General features: G+C 59.0%; 1 protein-coding gene across 2 annotated transcripts; it reads right to left on the bottom strand.

Annotated features, from left to right (window-relative positions):
• On the bottom strand, positions 1-23,966 carry RASAL1 (RAS protein activator like 1). Of its 2 annotated transcripts, none has more exons than XM_070399766.1 (21): positions 23,491-23,966; positions 19,964-20,020; positions 17,738-17,851; positions 17,543-17,604; positions 16,286-16,415; positions 14,311-14,392; positions 14,091-14,222; positions 12,224-12,312; positions 11,583-11,700; positions 11,294-11,447; positions 10,886-10,950; positions 10,483-10,595; positions 8,488-8,680; positions 6,384-6,521; positions 5,684-5,828; positions 4,172-4,344; positions 2,865-3,002; positions 2,640-2,775; positions 1,898-2,018; positions 787-860; positions 1-529 (listed from the first exon to the last, which is right to left on the bottom strand). In XM_070399766.1, the coding sequence occupies exons 1-21, from the start codon at positions 23,553-23,555 to the stop codon at positions 390-392; spliced, it is 2,439 nt and encodes an 812-aa protein (XP_070255867.1). In that variant the 5' UTR covers positions 23,556-23,966; the 3' UTR covers positions 1-389. The 2 variants fall into 2 exon arrangements, with proteins under 2 accessions (XP_070255867.1, XP_070255866.1); XM_070399765.1 differs by lacking the exon at positions 23,491-23,966 and adding an exon at positions 22,209-22,447.
• Positions 23,967-28,000: the final 4,034 nt, after the last annotated feature.

The raw sequence follows: 28,000 nt of genomic DNA, 5'->3' as shown, positions 1-28,000 counted from the left end.
AACAGGAAGGGCTGAGCCCGTTTAGTGCTTGCCTGGGGCAACAAGGCCACATGGGCATGAGGGATTCAGGTACAGCTGTATCCAGCAGCCTCAGTGGGGTGGATAGAGGCCGGTCCCGTGAAGCAGAGACCTCAGGCTGAGCCAAATGAGTCAGGTTCCTTATCCCAGCCACTCCAGTCTGCCTCAACCCAGTCAACTCAGTTCGAGGCTGGCCCCTGCCTCCACGCGCCAGGCTTTGGGCTCAGAGCACGTGGAACTAGGAGGTCTCCGGAAGCCTCAGCATCGACGAAGAAGGTACAGGACAGCCGCAAGGAGACTCCTGGGCCAGGGTGCACTGAAACAGGCCCAGTGGCTCCTCATTCTTCTCCCAGGCTGCCTGTGGCATTTCCTCAGGGCCCGCGGGGACCCGAGACCGCCTTCCACTGCTCCTGCCGCTGGAACTCCTCATGGGCTCGATCCAGGTCCTCCAGCACCTCCAGCAGGCGGGCCGCTGCTTCTCTCTGCCCAGCCAGGGCATCGGGACAGGCCCCTGGGAGGGAGGCAAGGGGGCCCCAGGGGCTTAGCCAGGGCAGGGCAGGCTGCCAGAACCCACACCCAGTGGCTTTCTCCGGCTCCAGATTTGCCTTGTGCCGTGAGAATCCTTAAAGGAACTAGAACCCACACACACAGCCTTGGGCCTGCTGGTGGATACGGGAGAGGGGCTTGGAGGTCTCGGGGATGTACTTGCAGGTTGTGGGAGGTGTCAGAGCACACCAAGGGAAGGGACCGCCTTAACTTGACCCTTACCTTCCATGGCACCAGAGTCCTCCATGTCTGCCTCCGGACTTGAATCCATGTTGAAATCCTCCAGGAATTTCATCCTAGAAATTGAGAGGGAGAAGGACAAGGCTGAGCCCTGCCTTAGGGATTCTCTGCTGGTTGCAGGAGACGTTCAGGTTCTCACTAACCAGCACCACCCACATCCTCATCAACGCCAGGGTCTATCGCAGCGGTTCTCAACCTGTGGGTCGCGACCCCTTTGGCGGTCGAACGACCCTTTCACAGGGGTCGCCTAAGACCATCCTGCATATCAGATATTTACATTATGATTCATAACAGTAGCAACATTACAGTTATGAAGTAGCAACGAAAATAATTTTATGGTTGGGTCACAACATGAGGAACTGTATTTAAAGGGCCAGAAGGTTGAGAACCACTGGTCTATAGAGTCCCAGACACTGTTCTCGGCCCTTAGATGGGTTAACTTATTCAATTACCACAAAAAAGGATCTGAGGTAGGTGCTTCCTATTACCTCCGTCTACTGATGATCACTGAGGCACAGAGAGGTAAATAACCTGCCTAAGGCTGCACAGCATCACAATAGTTACCATTTATCGAAAGCTATCTATATGTGGCCCAGCAGCTACACAGGGCTCTACCTGTATTAGCTCATTTGATCCTCAGGACAACCCCAAGAGGTGGGTACTGTTACTAACCCTGGTTTCCAAAAGAGGAAACTAAGGTACAGAGAAGGTAAGCAACTTGCCCAAGACCACACAGCCAGCTCGTGGCCAGGCCAGGATTTGAACCCACACAGGCCAGCTTCAGCACCCCTCTGCAATGAGTTGGAAGAAATTGTCGCTGGATAACAATGACCCTGTGACCAGGAAGGGGAAGGGGCACAGCCATGGTCTCTGGAGCCCCAGGTACTAGAAGATGCTAAGATCCAGGGATGAGGGTCCACCTGAGAGTGCTTCCCCACCCTCACCTTGAGCTTGACCCGCCCCCCCCCCCCCCCCCCCCCGCCCACCCTCAGCTGATGCGCACGGAAAGAATGACTAGATGAGTAGGGGAGGCCTCAGTGGGCAGCTGGCCCAGCTGGTCCTAGGGGTGAAGTGGGATGGGGGGGGCACCCACCTGAGCTGGTCCCGCCCCAGGAGCAGCTGCCGATACACCATCTGCGTCTCAGCATCGGGATCCAGGGGGTCACTCCAGTCTCCCAGGGTGACGGCCGAGTGTGTGTGGCTGCAACCGGCAGCTGAGGGGACACGGCATCATCCATAACCCCTCTCATCCCCCCCATTATCCCCCAAGGCAGGCTGTCACCAAGCCCTGCCCCTTCCGCCTCTACTTCAAGCCCCTCTGCCTCCACCCTCGCCCAGCAGAGCAGTGGCCTCACCTCTCTCCAGACTCCCACAGTCTAGGCACCAGCCACACGGAGCCTTTTAACCTTCCTGCCCTCTCTGCCTCCAGTCCAGGCCTTTGCTCGCCTGCAACACCCTTCCTTACCCCATCCCTGAACCCAGCTTCGCTGCTCCACTCCTACTCTTCTCAGGTCACATCTAAGCAGCACCTCCTCCAGAAAGCCCTCCTTGATCTCCTGCCCGTCCTCTGGAGTCCCCAAAGCCCCGTCTTGGCACTTAGGAAGCTGTATTACAAGTGTCTGGTTATTCACTTGTCTTCCCTGAGAGAGGCCTGACGCCTGGTGCGAAGTGGGTGCTTACAGGATCATACCCCACATCTAATCCTCACAAAACCGTAGGAGGGAGGCCGGTTATCAGCCGCATTCCACCCTTGAGGGGCCTGATATTGCTCAGCGAGCCCAGACAGCTGATTGGCAGGTGGCGAGGGCGCAGCCTGAGCCCGCCCTGCCCCTCACCTGAGAGCTCCGCCTGGAGGCAGCAGGTCCAGCGCGCGCCACGGAAGGCACCGGGGTGGCAGGTGGCCAGCTTGTCCGGGTTGGGGGCGCTGGCCTTGCGCAGGGCCGACAGCCATTGGTTGAGGTCGTTCACGTTCTGCAGGGAGTGGGGGGTCAGGGGTGAGGTGGGACTCAAGGACCGCCCCGCGCCCCCCAGCCTGGCCCCTCAGCCTGGCGGCGGCTCACTTTGCACTGGAGGTAGGTGGTGTGCAGCGTCCCCGAGCCGTCCTGCGTCACCACCTGCATCACGTTCGGCAACTGGAAGGCGCCCTCATCCACACGCTCCACGGCGCGGATGTGCGGCACGGGGATGGAGGAGCGCATCTGGGAGACAGGATTGTGCTGCAGGGTGGGCTGGGAGCTGAGGGGGGAGCTGGGAGCTGGGGGGTGGGCTGAGAGTTGAGGGCGGGGAGCTGAGGGGGGGCGGGGAGCTGAGGGGGGTGCTGGAAGCTGAGGGTGGGCTGGGAGCTGGGGGGTGGGCAGGGCGGGGACAGCTTCCCTCTGGGTGTGTGCACCACGTGGTGTCCCCGGAGGTGGGGACATTCAACCTCGTGTGTCTGTGATCTGTGCGCATCCCCGCTCAGCCGTTCCATGATGCCCGACAGTGTAGGGCCTACTACACTCTAAGTGACGACTTCTCTGGGCATCAGTTTCCACCATCACTGCCATCCTCCTCCTCCTCCCCCCTGACATGGCACTCGGGCTGTGGTTCTAAGCACTTCACATTTACCAACTTGTTTCCTCATCCCAACACATCCCTGCGGCTGGGCCCATTATTCTCCCCAATGTGCAGATGAGGAAACTGAGGCCCAAAAGGTCATTCACCTGGTGGAGCCAGAATTGGAAGCCAGGGAGGTGAACTCTAGAATCTACGCTCTGCTGACCAAGCAGACACACCAAGTCGGCACCCTCTCCGCTGTTCGCTGTTGTTCATGTGGCGTACACAGACGTGGGTGGACCCAGTATGTGTGTCTGTGCTGGACTGGAATGGCAGCCCCATGGGAACGGGGATTCTGTCTTGTTCGCTGCTGTATGCCCCATCCACACCTAGCACACCGCCCCGTGCGTAGTAGGAGCTCAATGAACCTTTAACGAATGAATGGGAGTGAACGAATGCCTGATGTGTGTGCCCAGCAGCTGGGCATGGGCCTCTCCGTGAGCATCTGATGTAAGTGTCCATGGTAGTGGGCAGAGACCTGGCTGGGAACAGCGGAGGGTGCTTACGCATCGTCATTGTCATCTGTCCACATCGGGGAGGGTTTGTCTGAGGGGAGAGCACATTCTGAAGGGCGTTTGCTGGGGAGTGTGTGTAGGCGTAGGCCTGTCACACCTGGGCCCTCACACCTGGGCCCAAGGGTGTGAGCAGAGCCTGGCCTGAGAATTTGAATTTGCCAAGTTGCTATGGGGCCTTGGGCAAGTCCTCGGGTGCAAAGGCCGCTTGCTCTGTGAGGGGCCACCGCTGGCAGCGCCTCCGTGGTGGACGGCAGGCCCACCTGCCAGTCGGGACTCTTGGAGTAGGAGAGGGTCTCGCCGCTGAGCCAGAAGTAGCGCTTCTTGAAGGCAAAGCGTGTGGCCAGGCTGCCGGGCTCCTCCTTGCGCTTCAGCAGGTAGCCTTCTCGGACAGTCACGGAGGGCGGGACCAGGGCCCTGGCCGGGCCCCCAGCCTCTGGGAAAAGGGGAGGAGACAGTGAACCTTCCCATCCAGGCTCCGCGTGGCCAGGGCCTGGGGATGAGCATGATTCTCTGTTCCCGTGGAGTCCACTCCCTCCATAGGGAAGGGTGTCACTGATGGCTGGGCGGGGAGCACAGACTGGCCTTGATTCCTCTCTACCGAGGGACCTGCAGGTAGTGTCGCAGGCAGCCAGCAGGGGGAGCCATGCCGTACGGAGTCAGTCCAGGGAGTGCCTGAGATCAAGCCACTCTGGCAGCCCAACACAGGCTCCTCCCCAGCACCACAGGGACCCCTCCAGCCACACGGGGCTCCACATTCCACATTGCGACTTTGACCCAACTCTCTCGTGACCTGGGCCCCACATTGTGATGTGGACTCAACCCCAACTCTGCTTAAAACTGCCCTGCGGCTCCATTTCACTCCAAGTCAAAGCCAAAATCCTTCCCACTGCCTACAAAGCCCCACGCAACCTGGCCCCTCACCCCTCCTTTGCTCCCACCCCCTCACCCTGCCCCATTCACTCTTCTTCACTGGCCTCCTCACTGCTACTCTCTGTCCCCACCTCAGGGCCTTTGCACATGCTGTTCCCGGCCTGGAACTCTTCCCCAGGATCCTCATGACTTGCTCTCTGTCCTCTTTCGGGGTTTTACTTTTACTCTAGCGAGACTACTTCTGGCCACCCCCACCCCAACATTCCCTTCCCTTCCCTTCCCTCCTTTACTTTTTCTCCTTGGCACTCGTCACTGCCTAACACCATGATTTGCTGAATCATCTTATTTACAGCTTGTTGTTTCCACTGGAATAAAACTTCCACGAAAGCAGGACTTTCTTCTGTCTTGCTCACTGCTGTTTCCCCAGCTCATGGAACAGTGCCTATTAATAGTACCCACTTAATAGATATTTGTCTATTTGCATGAACACCATGCCACAATCCCCACCTGCATCTCCACATTGGCTAGAATGGCACAGTAGGTGCCAGGAAATGTTAGCTGACTGACTAGCTCAGTGGTCGGCAAACTGCGGCTCTCGAGCCACGCGCGGCTCTTTGGCCCCTTGAGTGTGGCTCTTCCACAAAATACCACGTGCGGGCGTGCACGTACAGTGCGATTGAAACTTCGTGGCCCACGCGCAGAAGTCAGTATTTTGTGGAAGAGCCACACTCAAGGGGCCAAAGAGCTGCATGTGGCTCACAAGCCAGTTTGCCGACCACTGGAATAGCTGACGCACAGGTCCACAGGCTCAGTGCGAGGAGTGGGGGAGGGGTAGAGGGAGGGCAGGTCCCAAGGGTCTAAGGGAGTGACAAGCCAGACGTGGCAGGGCCACCAGAACTCACCCTCCTCCCCATCCACGTCCACCAGCTGGTCCAGGAAGTCTCTCACACGTAAGATGCTCTGCAGCAGGAAGGGGTGCAGGGGGGCCATCCACAGCTCCTTGCCCTGGCCCAGCTGCTGGCCCAGGTTCCCAATGCTCTGCACAGCCTGGAGCAAAGAAACAGGGGATTCCAGGGTCAAGGTCACTGCAGGGGCGGAGCCCTCTGTGGACCCAGAACAGAGTCCCAGAGTCCTGGCTCCCACATCAGGATTCAAAGAAGAAGTCTCATAGCAGCACCTGCTCTGGGCAGTATCTGTCCCTCCTTGTGGACAGACATACACCCCCATAGCCCTTATTATTCTGTTCCCTCCTGAGCCCAGGTCCCACACCCAGGATTGCCTGATCCTATCATGCATATCTGGAGCCCATCAGAACCTCAAAATGTGGCCACTTGGCCAAGGATGGTCTAATTCATACTAAGGTGTAAGGGACTACTAGCCTGCTTCCCATCTTCCTCCTGGAAGAGTAGGTCTTTGTTTCAGAAGAGGAAATTAGAGAGTATAATGGATGCCTTCACCCTCGGGATGAGAGCTAATGGTGGTGTTTCAGACGGGTGTTTCTGGGTCTCATTTGGGTCTCCTTCAGGCCTGGCCTCCCCGCTCTGTTCCCACATGCTTTCCCCTCGCTCAGTGCCCCCAGGATGGGCCCTCCAGTGCCGGCACCTTGGCAAGCAGCAGCAGTGAGCGGCCGGTCTGGGGGTCTGCGTGATGGTCCCGGAGGTCAAACAGCTTCGGGGTGAGGATGGCAGGTGCAAAGAATCGCAGGAAGAGGAAGCCGCTTATGGCCAGGTACTTGACGTCCTGCCGAGAAATGCAGCAGGTGAGAGCCCCACCCTCCAGACCCAGACCTACCCCCACCTCCCTGCTGTGGAAACCGAGGAAGTGAAATGGGAGATGGGTCAGAAGGCCATCCTGTCAAGGAGGCTTCTCCGTTTGGAGCCTCAGTGTTTCCATCTGGAAAATGAAGTAATAATACCAATTCTCCACAATCAGATGTAGCCAACATCCTCAGAGTCTGCTAAGGTCGCGTCCTATGAGGGAGCATTGTCATTATTCCCATTTTACAGATGAGGCAGTAGAAGCTCAGAGATGTCAATTGACTTGCCCAAGGTCACACAGCTGGTGAGCAACGGAGGCAGGATTCAATCCCAGATCTATCTATCTATATAAAAGGCTAAGCAACTGTCCAACCACCCGACCACCAGGGGGCAGATGCTCAACGCAGGAGCTGCCCAGCTGCAGTGACTTGGCAGCTGCGGTTCTGGGGTGCATCACCCGAGATGGGGGAGGGACTGAGGGAGGTTGGCTCCAGGGTGTGTCCAGCCCATCGAGCCCAGTCCCGCCCCACAGGCCACCTTCTAATTAATTTCCTTTCAATGTGCACGAATCCGTGCACCGGGCCACTAGTGATTTATGATAGTGAATAGCTACAGGCCAGACACTTCTCCATACATTTGTTTACTTAATACTCACCCAGGTGGTATTACACCCCCATTTTACAGAAGAGGCGATTGAAGCCCAGAGAGGGAGGGCTGCTTGCTCAAGGCCTCTCAGGAGTAAGTGGCAGAACAAGACGGAGCCCAGGCGGGGTTTGAACTCTCAGCTCTCCACCACACTCTCTTGCATTCAACACTAGCTACTGTGGGGCACTCACTTAGTCAGGAACTGAGCCTGAACGATCACATTTAACCTTCAAACATCCCATGGGGTAGAAACTATTCTCTCCTTTTTCTAGATGAGGACACTGAGGCTGCAGAGCCTGTCCCGTGTGCACCCGCAGCCCCAGCCTCTGCCCTATACGAACTGTAAAGCAGGGTGCCTGCCCCCCCCCCCCGCCCCCCCCCCCCCGCCCCCCCGCAGGTGAGGCTAGTTCCCTCAGCACCGCAGAGGGTGTGCCTCCATCCTGGGTACATCTGGCTCCCCCCAAGCCACTCCCCACTCGGGCTATATTTAGCCCCAGAGTGTTTCCGGAGTTTATGTAGGGGCTGTGTTCACACCGGAGACAATGCCCTCCCTGGTGGGTGCCAACTCCCTGGCCACCATGAGCCCTGCCAGGGGCTGGGGACTGGAGCTGCCCCTCCCTCCCTCCTCTGGAACCCTGAACTGCCCCCCAGGTCACCGCCCCCGCCCACACCACGTTCAAGGGTAATTTTAGCCTTCGACATCAGCACGTGACTTCCTCCTTTTTGAGGAGGAGGAACAGGTGTCAGAGAGACAGAGAAAGGGGCTCCCCTGACCCCATCCAGACTTGTGGGCCTGAAAAAGTCCCTGCTCCCGGCCCAAGGCCTTTCCACTGTGGGGGCTGAGAGCTGGGGACACTTGGGTGTCACGATATTGGCTCCACCCGCAAGGGTCAGACGTCTGGGGAGCCGGCCTCCCTTCCCTCCCGCCTTCCTGCCCGTGTCCCACTTAGCACCTCTGCCGGCAGCCCCGGCAAGAGCCCAGCAAAGTGGGGCGTAAGGCAAGCCATGTCCCAGCCTGGAGGCCACTCCTCAGCCCGGACTGGGCGAGAGAAAGGAGACACCCCGCTGGGAGTCTGGAGGCCCAGGCTCTTTGCCCTCTGGGCCTCAATTTCCCCATCCGTAAACAGGAAGTGGGGAGCTCTTCACCCCGGCTCCAGGGATGGCCGCAGAGCACTGCAGCGTGGCAGCCCCGTTTCTGCCTGCCTGCCTCTGTCCTGCCTCCCACGTGACCCTGGACAAGCGCCTGCCCGCCCCGGCCTCTGGCCTCCGTCCCCCCATCTGCCCACCGGGAGCGCCCGGCCCACCTTGTGCTCGTCCTGGGGGAAGCGCTCCTCCACACGCCGATGCAGCCGCTTGAAGGCCAGGCGCATGGCAGGCGGGCAGCGCCCCACGGAGCCCACGATGGCGTCCACGATAGGCCCCAGGTAGCCCATCAGCAGCCCCAGGCTGGCCTCCCGCACGTGCTCCTCTGAGGACGTGCCCTTGAAGGACAGCCTCCTGGGGGGGCAAACAGAGTGACTGTCTCAGAGCCCAGCCCCTGCCCGCCCTCCACCGCCCCCCCCTGGGCTCGGGCAGGGTCGCCCACCGCCGCAGCCTCCCCCTACCATGCCCCTGGCTCCCTACTGCTGCTTAAACACATGCAGCTCATTCTTGTCTGGGAGCCTTCGTCCGTGCTGTTCCCTCTGCCCGGGACATTCATGTCCCCACATTCAGCTTAGATGTCACCTCCTCAAAGAGGCCACCCCCTCCCCCATCGCACCTCATCCCAGACCCTGAACATGCATTTCAGCATGGACATGCCAGACACACGCTTCCACCCCAGGGCCTTTGCACTTGCTGTTCCCCTGCCTGCACCTGACCTTCTCCCTCCCCTCCTTCAAGTGTTGGCTTAAATGTCCCCTTCTCTGCGATGCTGCCCCTGTAGCCACCCCTATGGGACACCGCAAGCCCCTCCCCTGCTCCTGGCACTTCCCTCCGCCTCCCCAGCTTCATTCCCCCATAACACTGATCATCTGCAAGAAGCTTCTTCTTTAGTGTAGGATCTGTCTCCCCCAGAAGAGGGATTTGTGTCCATGTGCCCTCTGCTGTGAACTCAGTGTTCAGACGATGCCCGGTACACAGTAGGTGCTCAGCAATTGTTTTGTTGAGTGGATGAGGGAGTAGCAGTTTTCTATCTGCAGTTATTTTGTTCCTTTTTGTTCCCATCCAGGCGAAGGGTCTGTGTTGCCCACTCTCAGATGTGACCTCCGCAGAAGCCAGGCTGGGGGTTCCCTGCCCCCCCCCCGCCCCCCCGTGTCCTGGACCCAGGGAGCTAATGCCTCTGACATTGTGGCATTTGATCCTAATGGCAATCTGATGGACTACTAGTAAACATCCCATTTAACAGATGAGGAAACTGAGGCTCAGAGAGGTCTTCTTGCAAACAGGGCAGAGTCGAGATTAGAACTCAGGACTGCCCACTGGGGTCTGGCTACTGCCCTGCACTGCCCAGGTGCTGGGGCCCTGCTGCATCCTCACCAGGTCTGCTGGGAAACGCCTCTGCCTTTGGGTTTCACAGACCGACCCTGCCCTTGTGCGCGGGGCCTGGGTTCAAATCCTGCTGTGCAACTTCTTCCCAACTATGCAGCCCTTGGCAGGTGACCTCCCTCTCTGAGGCTGTTTCCTCATCGGGTAAAAGGGGTCCTGGTGCCTGCCTCCAGGCGGTCAGCAGCTGTGGGCAGCACTTGCTGGGCGGGGCCCAAAATAAAGGTAGGGCTCTCTCCTGTCCCCACCACAGTCCCCGATGGGCTGCCCAGCAACCAGCCTTATGGCCTGGCGGGAGTGGGGAAGGGCCGGGAAAGAGAAGAGGAGCCCATGGAGGCGTGGAGTGATCCAGCCACTGCCCGGCCTCCTCCAATCTCATCAAGTGCTCCAGGGCCCGCCCTGCACGCAGGCCCGCCTCGCACGCAGGGCCCGCCCACAATGAGGGACACTAGAAGTACCGTGTCTTTGGGTGCATGCATAGCTCAGTTCACTCGCACAGCTGCACAGGGGCGAGGTGGCTTGCACACCGGTGGGGGCAGAGCGGGGGTTTGAACCCGGGAACTCGACCTGCCGGGAACCACTACACCAGGCAGCCTGAGGACTGGGGTGCCCACAGGGGAGACTTTGAGGTGGGCGGCAGGGCTGTGGGGAATGGGGACAGGGTGAGGGGGGCGGGGGAGGCGGGGAGGGGTTAGCAAGGGACACAGGCCCAGCCCGACAAGACTCGGGGACAAGGGGGCTGTCGGGGGTCAGGGCCCCCCCTCAGCTCTGCTCACTTGGTGCGGCCCAGGTCCATCTTGCATGGGTCCAGCTCGATGTACTTCTTCTCCTCAAAGACGCGGCTAATCACCGGCTTCAGGACCTCGTGCAGGTAGGGCATGCCCACGAGCTGGGGGGAGGGGGGCACCACATGGGGCGGGGCTGAGGGCGAGGCCGGGGCGTGCCTGCCCGTGAGCTCGGGGCAGGGGCACCATGCAGGGAGAAGCTCAGAGCAAGGCCCAGGCACGCCCAAGGGCTGGGTGGGGGCTGCCACTCGGGTGAGAGGCCAGGCACCTGCCACCAGCTCCCCAGCTTGGCTGCCCACTGCCACCTGAAGCCAGCCAAGCTCCGGGTCCAGGTGGACACTGGAGGGGGGCCCTTGAGGAAGCTGCTGGGCCCCGCAGGCCTTCGGCTACTCACCTTCATGAACTGCTCCATGGACTTGGATGCCAGGGAGTTAGAACGGAAGAGGGTGTTGGGGTCGGCTGGGAGGGCAGAAGGAAGTGTTTTCTGGGGTTGGGGGGAGTGATCCACCTCACCCCACCCACCCACCCAAGGTGGAGGTCAGGATGCTTCCAGCCTCAGGAGACCCTCAACATCAGCTCCGTTCACAGTACCGAGGCCCAGGGCGGTTAAGCAATCTGCCTGCGGTCACACAGCTCAGGGTAACAAAACCAGCTGGCTCCACACATGCGTGCGTGCACACACACACACACACACACACACGAGCCCCTGTCCCCTGCTCGAGCCCCCCTCTTAGCCCCCCAGAGACCCTCTGCAGACTCATCCTTGGTGGAGTGCTGTCCGGGGGTCCTGTGGGCAACTCACTGGTCCGCGCCAACTCCCGCCGGGTGAGATAGTCCAGAAAGGGCCCAGCCAGGCCCTGGCCAAGAAAGAGCTTCGCCAGCTTGGTGGCAAGGTCCTGGCGGCAGTCTCCTGAGGTCAGCTCCTCCAGCACGGCCAGGGGGCTGGAGACGTCCTCCTGGAAGGACAGGCGGCAGGCGAGCTGGCCGGGGCCCTGGGACTCCGGGGCAGCTCAGACGGATTTCCCCGAAGCGGGGTGGCCAGGGTCCCGACCGCCCCAGCCCCCGTGTGCCTGCTTATCTGACGCGCCCACCTCTGCCGGCTGCAGCACGGACTCCATGAGCAGCTCCAGGAGTGGCCGGTAGCACCGTGAGGGCAGCACGCGGTCCTCCAGGAGGCGCACCTTCAGCCGCAGGGCACCCAGGTTCCCCCTGACCGGGTCAGAGCACACGTATGTACGGATGGAAGAACGTATGGGCCGGCGCGGAGATGGGCAGGTGAGAGCACAGGGAAGGAGCATGGATATTTGCAAAACAAGGTGAGTGTGGGTAGCGGTGAACAGGCGTGGCCAAGTCTAACTGGGTGTGAACAGATGTTGACAGGTCTAAACGGGCCCTGACAAGCACAGACAGTGTGAACGCTGTGGCTGGTATAAACACGTGTACGGGAATGGGCAGTGTGAACAGGTGTGGACAGGCGTGGAAGGACCCAGGGTTCTGATCACACATTAACAGGTGTGACCTGACGTGTTCGCAGGTGGGTGGGTTAAAGGTGAACTCATTTGGACGTGTGTAAACACAGCTGGGAGACGTTCAGACAATTGTTCCATGAATGAACAGTGTGCCGTGGTGATGGTCTGTGGGCTGAGGTGGACGCCCATGAGGACCCGCCACGAGCTGAAGATGGTACCCAACATGGTTCCAGCCTGGTCTCCTCCCTCGGCCCCACACTTACCCAGAATCCTCCTCAGCTCTGGGAAAGGGCAGGAGACGGAACCAGCCGTTGGGTGGGTTCTGCTGCAGGACCTTCGGGGGGAACTCCACCTGTGCGGGGACACAGAGCTTCAGCGGAGCCCTGCCCAGCCCCGCCCAGCCCTGGGAGAAGCACTCAGACTGCCCGCCCAAGGCGGGGTGGCCCAGCCAGCCAGGGGCCACGCCTCTCCCCCTCTGTGTCCCATCAACACACCAGCAGTGACACTCCCTCCCCTAGTCCTAAACGGTGAGCCCTGCCTGGGCACTGTGGCCTCCAGGGACAGTTATTTGAGGAAACTGAGGCTCAGAGAGGTGGAGTGACTTGCCTAAGGTCACACAGCTGCTGGATACAGCATGTCAGACTGGGTGTGTTTTCAGCTCTGTTCAGGGACACCATTGCACTATCACAAAGCTTAAAGACAGCCCGGAAGGCCCCCGAGCCCCACCCCCTCTTTTAAATAACTTTATAGAGATAAAATTGTGCCCCCTACAACTCACCTATTTAAAGTGTATCACTCAATGGCTTTCAGTATAGTCAGACTTGTGCTAATATCACTACTAACTTCAGAACATTTCCTATGAGCCCCCCAAAAGCCTGTACCCATTAGCAGTCACTCCCCAGCCCCTGACAACCACTAATCTATTTTGTCTTCATAGATATATTCATCAATTCTAAACATTTCCTATAAATGAAATCACATCATGTGTGGGGTTTTTTTTAGACTAGCTTCTTTCATTTAGCATATTTTGAAGATTCACCCATGTTGTAGCATCTGTCGGTACTTTGTTCCTTTTTAAAAATATATTTTTTAATTGGTTTCAGAGAGGAAGGGAGAGGGATTGAGAGATAGAAATATCATTGATGAGAGAGAATCATTGATGGGCTGCCTCCTGCACGCCCCCTACTGGGGATGGAGCCTGTAACCCCGGGCATGTGCTCTGACCAGGAATTGAATCATGACCTCCTGCTTCATAGGTCAAAGCTGCCACTGAGCCACACCAGCCGGGCGGTACTTTGGTCCTTTATGTGGCTGAATGATATTCCATTGTATGGCTATAGCCCCTTTGTTTATTTATTCGGCTGTTGATAGATACTTGGGCTGCTTCCGCTTTGGCTATTATGAACAATGCTGCTGTGAACATTCATGTACAGGTTTTTGTGTGGACATATGTATATTTTCATTTCTTGGGTACAGACCTAGGAGTGGAATTGCTGGGTCAGGTGGTAACTCTATTTCCAACCATTTCAGGCACTGCCAGCACTGCATGACCAAGCCTCCCTCTTATTTGCTCTAATCTTGCCTCCTTTTAAAAACTACCAGCCCCGATATACCTGCACTGCTACCCAGAGGCAGGAACAATCCACCCATTGTACAGATGGGGAAACTGAGGTTCCAAGAGAAAGACCTTGACCCCAGTGCTTCCAGGAAGAGGAGGTAAATAAAGGCTTAGATTCTGGAGTAAGAGAGACCTGCACTCAAATCCCAGCTCTACTATTTCTTAGTCATGTGACCATGGGAAAGCCACTTAGCCTCCCTGGGTTTCCCCACCCCGGCCTTTTAGGGAGGCCTGGAGGGTAAATGAGGTTGTGCTGGAGAAGCCCTCAGCACAGGACCAGGTACTCTCGTCGTAGAATTAGGAGACGGGCCCACCCGTGGCCTTGGCAGGTTCCTGCACCTTTGAGAGCCTCCGTCTCCCCAAATGCACAATGGGGCAATAGGACTCACTTCCCTGGACCTGGTGAGGCAGCCTTCACATCTACCCTCTGAGCCCCAGGGTACCAGCCCATCTCCCCTTCCTTCCCCTTGGGGGCGGTGGGGAGCCATGGAGGGTGTTGGAGGGGCGCTCACCATTCCCAAGAAGTCGTTCTTGCCCACCATGTCCCAGTCCCAGAGCTCTACCCGCAGTGGGGAGGGGGCGCCTGGCATCTCCCGCAGCTCCAGCACCTCATCCCAGTGTGGGAAGCGAGTCTTCTTGATGGTCTGGGGGAGGGAGGGGGGTGAGGAGAGAGCTGACTGGGACCCCACCACCCGATGCCCCAGTCTTTCCCCATTCCCCTCCACCACTCACCGAAGTCTCCAAGCTCTGGCTGCCCCAAAATACACGCGCGAATGGGTCAGACGTGCCGGAGATGTCTCGGGGGGCCAGGTCCCTGGGGACAGATGAGGACAGGAGTGGGGACCACAGGACCCTCAAGGACCAAAGCCCAAACTGGACCTTGGAAAGTAGATTCAGGGTAGACCGTTCAAATGCCACTGGTTCCCAAGGCAATAAACTGCTCCATTGTAGGGACCCAGCGGGGAGCCCCCTTCACCGTGCCCGTCATATTGACTAATGCTGCCCTATGAGGAGGCACTAGCGATGCCCCTATTTTCTAGATGAGGAAACCGAGGCACAGAAAGCTCAAGCCCTGCATCACCAAGCCCAGCAGGCAAAGGTGTCGGGGGTGGGGGTGGGGGATGGGGGGAGAAAGGAGCTGCTGGATGGGAGACCAGAGGCCAGGACTCAAAGCCTGGCTCTGCGCTCCATTGTCTGGGCGACACGGGAATGAATAGCCACTTCACCTCCTGAGCTTCGGTGTCCTCATCTGGAAAACGCAAGTGATAACAGACCAACCTCAGGGGCCGAGAGTAAACGAGATGACGCGTAAAAAGGGCTCAGCATGGCAGCTGGCAGCTAGTGAGGGCTCAGGTCAGTCATTCACTCAACAAACACCATGCCCACACCTGCCTAGGACCCAACAAAAGGCTGAGACAGAGACCCCTGCCTCTGGTTGTCATGACAACCCAAAAGTCTCACCCCAATCAGCCTTCCCCACTCCTCCTCCTGAGGTCCCCCAAATCCAGGGTCCCCCGCCCCCCGCAGAGGAGCTTCCTCCTGCTGCTCCTCTCCCACCCATGCTCAGCATCCAAAGCCGCCTTTGGTTTCCTAGGAGCCAGCCTAGTTGCTAAGCGACAGCAATCGGTCCCTTTCCTGTTGCAAGAATCCTGCACAGCCTTGTGGCTGGGGAGGAGGCCCTGGGCGAATAGCAGACAAGGAGCCCTGTCCCATGCTGAGTCCTCTCTCCTGTCCCCTGCCTCTCCTCTCCCCCCACCCCACCCGCCGCCCTCAGTACTCCACCCAGACTCCAGGGATCCCCAGTTGGGGACAGAAATCTGGAGGTGGTGGGAGAGACACAGAAAGGGCAAGAAAGGACTTAAAGTCACACAGCAAACTAGAAATTGAGATGCTCCCCAACCTTGGCAAGAATCAGCCTAAAAGGGAAGGTTGGGGGAGTAAGGTGTGAAAAAAAAAAAAAGGCAGAAAGACAAGATGGGAGATAAGAAGGGAATGGGGGAAAGTATTTAAGGAAGCAGAATAATGGGGGAGCTCAGAGAGAGAGAAAGGGGGTTACAGAGAGATAAGCAGGCAGGAGGAGTGAGGGCTGTCCCCTGAGCTGGTGCCCTGGAGGGTCACTGTGGGGTTTGCTGGTCCCGCATCTGTCTTCCTCCGGATGTTTCTTTGGGGCAGGACCCCTCCCCTCCTCACTCCCAGCCCAAGTGATCTCTTCGGGGCCGATCCCTCCCTCCGCTCCAGGACAGGGCTGTGACTCAGGCCTGACCAATCAGTCAGTGTAATTGACTCAGAGACAGGCATGAGCCAATAAGAAATGCTCCCAAAACATTGGTTGGAAATGGATAAGAGATAGAAGTTCTCTTTCAGTTGGGGCTGCCAAGTTGTTAGGATGGCAGCGGAGGCTGCTGGGGCCATCGTTGCCCCCACCTGGGGAAAGACTTAGAATGAAGCTAACACAAAAGACAGCTGAGGAAATCTGTCTACAGAGTCCCGATGTCACCCTTTGAGCACCTGGACCCAGCCATACCTGAAGCTACATGTCATTCATATGAGACAGTCTGCTTCAGTCCATATGCACTGGGTGTCTACTGCTTACACTTTGACTAATATACCTCCTCGCTCATGTCTGGCCATCCCGAGTGTCTGGCCTTTGGTTGCTGGTCCCTGCTCGTTCTCAGATCACTGCCTACACCCCACACCGTGACCCTACCTGGCCTTGAGCACATGGCAGCGAAGACAGCGGCCCCGCACATCTTCCAGCATCTGCACAGCCAGGTAGATCTCACCTTGCACCTCGGCATCCGGGTCCACGGGGCTCAGGTTAATCCAGCTGTCAATTCCTGGAGGGCACAGGCGTTAGCAGTTGTTAAGCACCTATCATGTCCTAAGCGTTGTGTGTGTGATGGTCTTTCGTTGTGAATTCATGTTTGTTTGATCTCATTCTGTGGGAAACCGAGCCTGAGGCTGCTTATCCCTGGAGAGGAGAGGTGCTTGCTCATTCTGGGCCTCTTTAAGGGCGTCGGTCTAATGGGGGAGTCTTGGGGTCGGGACCGTCTGCCTTCACCCCAGCTCAAGATTTAGTCTGTTGACTGCAGATTAGACACTGACATTGACTTTCGGGGAACTCCTTCCTTATTCCCTCGCTGTTGCTCACCGCTCCCCGTTAAGTTTTGCTGACGATTGGGGGATGGGAGGAGAATACTGGGCAGTTTTTCTTCTTTACAGCAAGTCCAACAACATATTAGGAATCGCATCTAATTCAGGAGCTCCCTGTCACATGGCAGGAGGGCCCTTCTGAAGGTGGAGTGCCCCCGGGCTGCTGGAAATGAAAGTCCCACTTCACCTCTATCTCCACTCCAACCCCCAAGTGCAGGATGCTGTCAGCTTTCTCTCACTCGATTATTGCACCGACTCCAAATTGACCTCTCAGCTCTACTCCTGTCCCACTGTGATCCAGTATCCACAAAGCAGCACAGAGATCTGAAAATGTATCTAATCTCTCTTGTCAGTCTATCCTCCTCTGATACGGCTCCACTCTCTCCGCTGTCTTGCTCCAGGCCTATCAATGGCTCCCCAGTACCTCCCAGAAAAGTTCCAGGAACCGAGGGCCATCTCCAATCAATCCCCACACAACACTCCATCCAGCCCGGCCCACGCCTGACCCTAGAAGAGAATCCCTGGAGATGGGCCTTCGCCTCTTTGCCAAAGCACCTTTAAGGCCCCACTCCTTCCCCTTCCTCCAGGAAGCCTTCTTGGACCACCTGCCCCCTCCTCCTCTGCCCTGTCATACCAGTGATGTTCCACATACCGCCACCCCCACATGTCCTGTCTAAAAACAAAAACTGAAATAATTTTCCACGGAGGGCTCTGTGCTTCTCGTGACACTTGCTCTGCCCTTGCAACGCCCACTCTGGGCATGGCCACCCCTCCTCCCTCTGCCGGCTGAGGACCGGCATCCCTCGCCCACCTCGGGGGTCAGCAGCAATTGCCTCCCTGCTCAGCGAGATCTTGCCGATGATGTCGTCATGCCTGTGGGAAGGGAGCAGGGGAGGGGCCAGGTCAGGAAAGGGACAGGCATCAAGGGTGGGCAGGTAGGTGGATACTTTGCTCTGGGGCGTCCGCCTCCCCTCAGATGCCAGGCCTGGGTCCCCAGCACACATACCCCACCGTATCCTCGTCCAGCACATAGAAGGCCAGGTGGTGGAAATCCAGGGGCAGGTGCACCGTGTACTCCTCCCCCCAGAAGGGGCTCAGGCTCCGCCAGACAGTTGCTGTCCTGGAAAAGGGGGAACAGGGGGCTGGGGGGACTTGGGCCACACAAGCCGCAGACACCTGAGCACCCAGGCGCACATGCGCGGACACACACACACACACACACACACACTCCCACAGGGATACACTGAAACAGACACTCATAGATACACCAAGGAAGCCAGAGACACAGACACACATATGCAGCCTCAGAAACTTCTAGAAATACAAATCGATGTGTTTCTACACACTGACACATGTGGACACGCACAAAGAAAACAGTCACACAAACCCACAGACACACTCACATACGTACACAGCAGGCACACATATAGAATCATACAAACACAGTAACTAGCAACACGCATGATTCCGTCCATCCATCCATTCATGCATTCACTGGGTGCCAAGGCATATGGGTTCTGGGGGAATCAGAGGAAGAGACACCAAGGCCCATGCTCCCTCCGAGCCCCCTCAGCAGCCAGGCGCGCTCTCCCGAGCTCTGTGGCACAGTGAGAGTCCTGTGCTGTGGTTAGTACCTGGTTGGGTCTGGGAGTGGGAGTTGGAGGGGTCCAGAAAGGCTTCCTGCAAGAGCTAGTCAGGCAGAGTGGGGAGAGAGGATAGGGACAAGCATTCCAATGGCTAGGACAGCATGTGCAAAGGCCCTGAGGCAGGGATGAGCTCGGTACTTTTGAGGAACAGGAAGGTGCTGGTTGGAAAGGGAGGAGTGTGAGGGCCCAGAAGACTAAGTCAGCAGGAGCCAGAGCACTCAGTAAGCCAGGGGGAACCGTGGCAGGGTTAGGGACCAAGACAAGTTCAGGCGCAGGCACACCCATAGAGCATCTTCGCTGGCACCCCTGCAGACCCACTTCCCTCTACCCAACAGAGAACAAAGAACCTCCGTGCTCAGTGCAGGCACACCCAAACGCCTGGCTGCGAAATCTGGTTGGCACACCTGCCACTCCCATCTTCCTTTTACACACTCTTCCCCAACAGAGCGTGAGTGTGCACACGCACGCATACATGCACCACGCTCTGCCCTCTGGCCCAGGGCACCGCCATCCGTTGGACACTTCCTCCCCCTAACCCTGCCTCTTCCCAGCTGGAAGTCCCTCCCCAGCCCCACAGGTGGGATGCTCCTTTGAGCCCAGAGACGGGGAGACAGCAGCCTGCGGTGACACAGAACATCAGCCTGTGGGTTTGTGGGGAAGGGGGCGGCATGAGCACAGAGAGAACGATGGAGGGGGTCAGCTGGGTGCTGTAGGCTGACCTTCCCCCCCAGATGGGCTCCCTGCCCCCAGCTCCCCGTCCATCTGGACCGGAACCTCGCCAGCAGCATCCTGAATCCTGCTGTCTCCATAGGAACCGAGGCCTCAGCCATTCGCCCACCCACACCCCTCAGGCCTGCGGGGGCTGAGAGCTGTCCCTTGATCGGCCTGCGGGGTTGGGAGCCAAGCATGACCCAGCCCGATGTCCCCCCTGCCCAGACCCGCTCACACATCAAACACCCTCACACCTTCACATGTGCTCACACTGGTGCCTGTGGACCCCAATAAGCAGGCAGCGGTGCGCACATGTGTACAGGGCAGCCCGTGTGTGTGGGCACACATGCACACAGACCACACACTGCTACACACAGTGAGCCTGCATTCCCACAGGGACACGTCCATCTGGACACCAGCCCTCCAACACCCCCATGGACACTCAAGCAGGCCAGCTGGGCGCAGGCGCACACACACACCGCCTGGTGCCCGCAGCACCCAGCAAGCAGGCCCGGAACCAGCCAGCCCAGCCAAGCGTGAGATGCCCGCCCCCGGGGAGGCCACCATGGGAGGCACAGGCTGGCAGCCGCTGAGTCAGCCCCGGGAGCCAGCAGGGACATGGTCAAGTCCAGGGGGAAGGTGCGGGCCAGCTGGGCTGGGTGGGGAGAGGAGCTGGCGGCCCCCGCTGTCCGGTCCGGGGCCAGGGCACAAAGCACCACCATCAGGCCGCAAGTCCGCCGCTGGGGTGAGCATCGCCCTCCCCGGCCCCTCTTTTCCTGGTGGGTTCTTGTGCCTGGACCCCCCAGGGCTAGGAGGAGCCCCTCCCCCGGCCCCGGCCCTGCTCGCCCCGCCCCAGCCCGGCCTCCACTCCTCACCTGGCCACCACCTCGTCGTCCACTTTCACTATGCAGTAGGGGTCACTGCTCCCAGACCTGCGGAAGGAGGAGGTTGAGAGGACCCCAATCTGCCTTCATTTCACAGGAGGGTGCAACGGAGGCCCAGAGAGGGGAGGGGACCTGCCCAGGGTCACACAGCAAGTCCAGCTGCGAAGCTGGGGACCAGCAGGAGGTCATGGCTGCTCAGCCTGCCCGCTGCGACCCCGACCCAGCAGGCGTGGCCTCCCTGGGTGTCCACCTACAGAAACAGAACACGGAGGCACCAAGCGAGGAAGTGCAGAGTCCCTGTCCCAGGAAGCCCAAAGCGAGTGCATGCGGGGGAGTCACACCTGCTTCCCCACCTGCTGGCTGTGGGGCCCTGGCAAGCCCCGGCCCCTCTGTGGCCCTCAGTGCCTCTGCCCTATGAGTCAGGAAGAGCATTAACATATACCCCCTGGGGCAGAGGAGGAACTAAGAGGCACGAGAGGTGCAGGCAGCCCAGGCTCACCCAGAGCCTCTCTGGCCTTTCATGCAGCAGGTTCCCCTGGGCGGGGGCCACACGGTGCTCAGCCGCCAGCAGGGATGGAGCTCAGCAGCTCTCACTGCAGACAGACCAGGGCACCCAGACCTCAAGCCTCCACCGCCCACCTGGCAGCCAGGATCCAAACCCAGGTCCACAGGGCTCAGCACACAAGCTCCTAACCAAGGCTGCCTCCAGCCCAATGGCCCTCCCTCCACGCCCGGCCCCCACCTCTCTCTCTCCGCCACCTCCTCTCAGTTCAGCTGGTCAGCGATCCACCCCTGCCTCAGGGATTCCCAGAAGCAGGGACGTTGGCACCGGGCCTGGCTCCGGCCGGAGGCTTGTCTGCTGGCTGAGCCCTCCCTGTGCCTCAGTTTCCTCTCGGGGTTCCTTCCCTTAGCCCCCTTTGCTGGGCGCTCCATCGGGTCCCCCTCCCTCAACATCTCAGACTGGGCGGTGGCTTGTGTCTCTGAGTTCCTCTCTAGGTTCTCCATGGAGTGCCCTGGGCCTCAGTTTCCCCACCTGGCTCCACTCCCCTGAATGCCCACGGCTGGGTAACCCCCTATATCTCATTTCTCTCTCTGGGTTCTCTGACCCTGAGCTCCTCTAAAGCGGCTCCGGGTCCTCAGTTTCCCCAACTGCGATGTGGGCTGGCATCTCACCAGCAAAGGGCTGGGAGACACCGCCCTCCTGTGAACCCCGCCTGACCCCCGGCCCCTCCTGGGAGCCGAGCTCGCACGTCAGCTGCCGGGCTCTGACGCACAAGGGCCTTATCAGGCTCCTATCAGGTAGGGGCAGCGGCGGGAGGGGGCTGCCTCGCGGACCTGCCATCGCTCCAGAGCCTGGCCTCTCCCACGGTGGCTGCCCCACCCTGGAGGGGGGCGGGGGGGGGGGGGGAGCAGGCCCCGCGGCCACGGCCTGCCCAGCTTGGTGTGGGCGTGGGAGCGGTCAGGCTTCAGATCGCAGCCGTGTGACCTTAGGCAAGTGACTTTGCCACTCTGGGCCTCAGTTTCCCCATTTGTAAAGTAGAAGTGCTAGCAGAAGCCTAGGAAACGCTAAGCGCAGAACCTGGTCCCTATCAGCCTCGGTGACATACAGCGATTATTTTTATTATTTTTGTTCTTGTTAATCCTCACCGGAGGATGTTTTTCCCATTGATTTTTAGAAAGAGTTGGGGAGTGGGGGAGAGAGAGAGAAACATTGATGTGAGAGAGACACATCGACTGATTGCTTCCCCACATGTGCCTGGACTGGGGCCGGGGATCGAACCTGCAACCCTGTGCCCTTGACCAGAAGTCAAACCCTCGACCCTTCAGTGCACCGGTCGGTGCTCTAACCACTGAGCCACCGGCCAGGGCACAGCTGCTGTTGTCAGTGATAGCAGTAACTCTAAAGTCGCCGCTGAGTCTTCCTCTTACGCCAAGTCCAGACGCCCTAGAATCTGGGGAGACTTCAGGAAGAATCCAGCCTTTCCTTAGGAGAGGGGCGAGAACATGCCCTAGCTGAGTCTGATCCCAGATCCCAGCACGCTCTGAGGAGACCCCCTGTGAAGAAGGGAGCCAACAGCTAGGGAAACTGAGGCAGGATGGCCAGATCCCCACTGGGGCTTAGCGACTCCCCACCCTTGCTGGAGGGTGTGGCCTTGGCCCAGGAACATGGGGAGGAGGGTGGCATGGGAGCCACGCGTGACTCAACTCCCTCCCAGGAGGGGCAGATGGCGCTCACCAGCCTCCATCAGCCTCCAGGACCCCTCCTGGCTTCGCTGCCCCAACACTTCCAGGGTCTCTCTTCTCGGGGCTCCGGGAGGACATCTCAGAGAAAGGGAGGCAGGGGCTTGACCAGGTGCCGCATCCGCACAGCGAGCCCTCGGCCTCCGTGGGTTGCGGGGCTGTGCTGACTGGGGGCGGCTGAGGAGGATGGAGGAGCTCTAAGCAGCACCCCCCTGGACACAGCCGCAGCGTTGGGTAGGGGGCAGGTGGTGGAATCGAAGGCAGGGTCCTCCTTGCTGGGGGCCCACAGCTGGGGGAGTCAGGCAGAGCAATGGCTCAGAACCCAGGTTCCTGCTCACCTTGGCCGTAGGGCAAGTCCTAGCTGGTCCTCCACCCTCCCAGCTGCACGGGGCTGGGAGACCCCGTCCAGGGCTCCCATTGCACAGATGGGAGATGGAGACCCAGAGAGACCCAGGTTCAAGGTCAAACAGCCGATGTCCTGCCAAGGATCCCATACCTACACCAGGTGCTGACACCCTCAGAACCCCTTCTGGGCTCCAGGCCAAGCAGGAGGGGGACCCCCCACCACCACCACCATTCTGCTGATCCGGCAACTGCTGACTCAGCCCCAGGGAAACCCAGCCAAGGACTGGCACCAGGGGGCCCAGGGTTCTCCAGACCCCTCACACCTGGTGGGGAGGGGGCTGCCGGGGGAGGGCTAGCTCCTCAAGCCCCTCAACATGCAGGGAGGGCCCACACTCCGCTGGGAACTACTGGCTGGGGAGCTCGGGGCTCTGGGTCAAAAGCACCCCAGTTTCCCCCAAGGCTGGTGGGCTGGCCATCTGGTGACTCTCTGCAAATCTAAACCCAGATGCACACAGAGGAATGCTGGGCCACCTGGACCCCCCCCCCCCACACACACACACACACACACCCACCCCATTTTGTTGATAGGAGCCCACCCAAGCCAGGAGCGACACCTCCCCGTCCCCATCCCCACCCCCATCTCCAGCTGCGACAGAATCCGCCCTCCAATCTCCGGCTGCCGCTCTGTAAGACCCTTTAGTTACATCCCAGGGTCAAAGACATCCAGCCTGGGGGGCAGGGCGGGCATCTGGGCATGGGGCAGCGATGGGCATGGGGCCTCTCCCCCCACGAAGGTGTATCTGCCTCAATACAGGGTCTCAGCGTCTTAGACGGGAACCCATGCCCACTTCTCCGACCCTCCCTGGCACGCGGAATGGGCGACCCCCACCCCACCCCGTGCCCCGCACGCCCCTCGCTCCGGGAGTACTCACACGTCCTTGGCGGGCAGCGCCCGGCCCTCCACCACGCGAACATTCAGGGAGCTGATCTTGGCCATGGCGCCCAACCCCAAACTTTCAGGGCGGGAGGGCGCCCGGGTTCCGAGGCTGGACCGCGGGGAAGGGGGGTGGCAGAGATAGGAATCTACATGTCACCAGCTGCAAGCCTGGCGCCCTGTCCCGGGTCCCAGCGCCTCCTGTCCGAGACGCGGGTGGCTGGGCGGGAGGTTTTCGAAGGAGGAGAAAGGATCGGTGTCCTCGGAGGGGGCGCCCTCCCCCCGTCCCCCGCGGACTCCACAGGTAGGATCCGCGTGCGGAGCAGGTGGGGCGCGCAGGGAGCGCCGCCGGCTTTTGCCTCCGAGTCTGGAGCTCCTGGTGGGGGGGCAGGGCGGAAGGGGGCGGCCCGGGGCCCTCCCCGCAATCCCGCCTCCCTCCGGGTCCCCGCCGGCCCCCGGGCCCCCTCGCGCGCTCTCTGCCGGCTCCCCAGCCAAGCGCACCCGAGCGCGCCGGCCCGCGGACACCAGGGCGCACCGACTTGGACTGGCAGGTGGGGCGTGGCCTACGGCCATGATGGGCGTGGCCAGTGGTTCCTGGTGAGTTGGCATCGGGCTCAGAAAACGTAGTGTGTCCCCTGCCTGTCCTCCCTTCCACACCTTCACGTCTCCTCGGCCCTCCCCGCCTACCATCCCGGCGCCGCCTCCCGGTCCGACCCCCCTCCCCCTCCCCGCCCTGTCCGGAGCTGTATCCGCGTCTCCGGGAGGGGTCGCTAGAGAGAGAGTGGCACATTCCCTGAGGGTCCGTTAGATTCAAGGGCGGGGCCTCGATCTCCCCTTCTAGCTCTCAGTTTCCAATTAAACCCAGACTGTGCGAGCCGCCGCGCCCACGTCACGGGCTGGCGCTGCGGGGGAGGACGCCGCGGCCGGGCGGGGGAGGGGCGCAGCCGCCGCAGCGCTGATAAAAGTCCTTTACAATGTTTGAACACCTAACTGTGCCAGGCCCTGCTCTGAGCCATGGCGGGCTTCTCCCGTCTTCGTCTTCGCAGTAACTCTATGCGCCAGGGAGTCTTGCACTATCACCCCCATTTTACGGATGAAGAAACGGAGGTCCAGAGGCGGGTGTCAGTCCGTAGTTGGTTTGCCTTCTGGATGTGCATCCGGACGCCGGCCGCTTGGTCGCTGGGTGCTGTTGGGCAAGTGAACCTGTCTGTGCCTGTCTGGTTCGGTTTTCTCATCTGTTCTGAGGGAACACGGTATCTCACTCACAGGGTTTGGGGAGGATTCGCTGAGATAAAGCAGATACAGGTCTCAGAACAGCGACGGGAACTTGGGGAGGTTAAAAAAGTGTTCGACGTTATGATTGGTCTTCAAGGCATAGCTCAAATGTCCCCTCTCCTGGGGCGTCTTCCAGGGTTTCCTCAACAGGCAGATGTCTTTCTTCCCTTTTTCTCTGCTCCTGCAGCTCCGGGTTTGTCCATTTATTCAAGTTTTAAATGAGATAATATGACGGGAAGGGCCTGTCCCAGGGCAGGTACTTACACACACTATTTCTCCCCGAGAGTTTCACTGTTTACCTGCTTAAGAGCTCTTAGAAGGGCTGGTGCCCAGCCTGAGTCACTCGGGTCAGCCCAGGGCTGGGCACCAATGGGAAGTCCCCCGCTGAGTGAGTGTGGGCACACCCAGACCGGCGGGACTGGGAGGGCTGCCCAGCCGTGGGAGTAGCCCAGGGATCTGCCTCCCAGCCTCCCTCCTCGACTCCCACCAAGCCACTCTCATTAGGGGTTCAGATCCCTGGAATTTTCTCCCCAGTTGGCCACTGTCTGGTGAGTCCTCCAACTTTCAAAGTCTGGGCCTCAGTTACCCCATCTGGGAAATGGGTCTAGCAGGACAGCCCCCCCCCCCCAAGCCTTAAAAGTATTGCAACATCCTTCAGATGGGGGTGAGGGATGATCCAGGGTTGAATCCAGATAGTGGTAGCTCCAAGGGAGTAGTAAAAGCACCCCCATAATCATTACCAGTCACCCCAGATCCTCACCAGTGGAAAAGGCTTCAAGACAGGTGTCCAGGCCTTCCTCCCCCAACCTAAGTGGGAGCTTTTGGCTGAACCTTTTTCTTCTGAGATCTTGCAGAGACCCAGGGATGCTACCCAGCCCCTGGCAACCCCGATGGAACCTGGGGGCCTAGTTCTGGGGCCACCTGGGAAGCCAGCCAAGCTGCCACCAGCCATGTCCGCCTGCCTTCCGGAGCTGAGCAGGAAGTCACATTCCTAGGCACCCCTCCCCCTCCCACCCCCCCCACCCCCGGGGGGAGAGGGGTTACAAAGGTCATGGACTGCGCCAGCCAGGTCTCTAGGGAGTCAGCTCTGTCACCTGCCCAATATCTGGGGTCTGACCCTGCCGTTCCCCTGGGGCTGAGGCCAGAGTCCCCAGTGTTTCCAAATGGCCTGGCCACTTCCTGTTATTGTGAGAAGCTTTGACCCCAAACTGGCAGAGGGTTTCAGGTCTCCTGGAACAGCCTCTGTCAAGGGACCAAAGGGGGAAAGGTGGCCTGAGCGGGCCTGCGACCTGCTGGAGGCCACCCAGCTAGGAGAGCGGAGGGCAGGCTCCTGAGCACCCGGGCCTGGGCTGTCATGTGGGAGGGGTCTCCCCTTTCTCTTGGGATTGTTATGAGCGGTAATTAAGACGGTGGTGTAAGGCACCTGGCTTCCTTCCTGGCATACAGTAGTTGCTCAATAAATGGTTAACCTCCTCCCATCCCTCTTCTGCTAAGATCCATAGAGACAAAGCCATGATCACTGCCAACTCCACACACAGTCCAGCACCATGCAGTGCACACAGCAGGTGCGTCATCAGCAGGTGTGTCAGGAGGCGATGCTGAGCTCGGGATTGAAGAGCAGAGGTTTTAGCATCCAGCCGGCCTAGGACCGAATCCTGGCACCTACACTTCAGAGCTGGATGTTCTTAGGCAAGTGCGTTGTCCTCTCTGTGCCTCAGTTTCCTCATCTGTAAACGGGGGACAACAGCACCCACCTCATAGGCTGGGTGTGAGGATGCGATGAAGTAGATGTCGGACGTTTACCAGAGCCTGGCATACAGCAAGTGCTCCATACGTGTCATGCCATTGGGTGATGTCCTGAACCCACCGCTGTGCCTGACCCGGAGCCCCACTTGGTGGCTGAGCTCTGAGGCTGGGCCCAGCCCCAAATTCCAGGCGTGGATGGAGCAGCCACACTCTAGTGGCCAGGGCGGCTCCGGATTGCTGAGCTGAGGGAATCTGTGAGTTTGTGTCCAGCTGAGAAGTCTGGTAGACAGATCCCAAGATAGGGTTCCTGCCGCCCTGATGGGCCCACTGCCCAGGACGGAGCCCTCCCCTTCGTCTGAGATGCTGGGCCCGGGGCCCCGGGAGAGCTCGCAGACATGGGGTAGAGAGGGCTTCTCCTCCCAGAACAGGGATCAGGCAGGGTTGCGCTGAGTCGCTCCTACAGCCCGTGAGAGCTGGCTGTCCCCAGCCTCGAAACTCCACGTTCAGCAATGCTATCGTGGGAATTAAACACCAACCATGGTAGGAGAATTTACACCATGGACATTGGCAAATGCCATATATTATTATTATTATTATTATTATTATTATTGGAGAGTTAGTTTAACAATATACCACTGGGCACAAGGTTTCCTGGCCACATGGCTCACCAGGCACCACTACTGAATTCAACACCCTTAGGATTTCACTCAGCTCCCCACACCGCACCCACACTGCCTTCTCCCTATGAGTTCCTTCTGTCAAAAAAGACTTCACATTCCTCTTCCTGCCTATTTCCTTATTTAAGTCTTGCAGACACAACTGAATAAAGACCAAGAAGGGTGGCATGAAAGAAAGTAAAAAAAGATGTAATAGCAAGGTGGTGGAATACTATACAGCTGTCAAAAAGGGTGTTCTTAAAGACTAATGACAGGGGAAATGCAAAAAAAAATACAAATGCCACATACGTAGTAGGGAAAACACAGTACATACAGCCATGGGCACACCCTGACCCTGGTGCATGAGTATATTTATATATAAAATATTCTTTTTTATTCGCCCGATATGTTTTGAGCACCTACTCTGTTGTAGGCAGTGGGGCTGCAGTGAGGCAAAGGAGAGCCCTGCTCTGCGGAGGAAACAGACAAGAGTAGAGAGTAATGTGCAGAAAGTACACGCAGCAGGAAGTCGGAAGTGGTGCCAGATGCAGAGCAGGCCAGGGGAGAGTGGAGGGCTCTCTCGGACACCATGGCATTTGCTTCTTTGATAATCAAAACATAGCTGTGGCCGAAACCGGTTTGGCTCAGTGGATAGAGCGTCGGCCTGCGGACTGAAGGGTCCCGGGTTTGATTCCGGTCAGGGGCATGTACCTGGGTTGCGGGCACATCCCCAGTGGGAGATGTGCAGGAGGCAGCTGATCGATGTTTCTCTCTCATCGATGTTTCTAGCTCTCTGTCTCTCTCCCTTCCTCTCTGTAAAAAATCAGTAAA

This window comes from Myotis yumanensis, unplaced genomic scaffold (genome assembly GCF_028538775.1).
Source record: "Myotis yumanensis isolate MYYU_CA2020_CCGP unplaced genomic scaffold, mMyoYum1.0.hap1 SCAF_19, whole genome shotgun sequence".
NCBI lineage: Eukaryota > Metazoa > Chordata > Mammalia > Chiroptera > Vespertilionidae > Myotis > Myotis yumanensis.
The sequence above is the reverse complement of the archived record's forward strand: the minus strand, read 5'-3'. Positions and strand labels throughout refer to the sequence as shown.

Coding starts and splice junctions, on each gene's coding strand:
- RASAL1 (XM_070399765.1), bottom strand. CDS start 22,294: ATGTCCTCCCGGAGCCCCGAGAAGAGAGACCCTGGAAGTGTTGGGGCA. Junction 8,681..10,482: donor ATGGACCTGGGCCGCACCAA/GTGAGCAGAGCT, acceptor TTGCCCCCCCAG/GAGGCTGTCCTTCAAGGGCA. Junction 530..786: donor GGACTCTGGTGCCATGGAAG/GTAAGGGTCAAG, acceptor CCTCCCTCCCAG/GGGCCTGTCCCGATGCCCTG.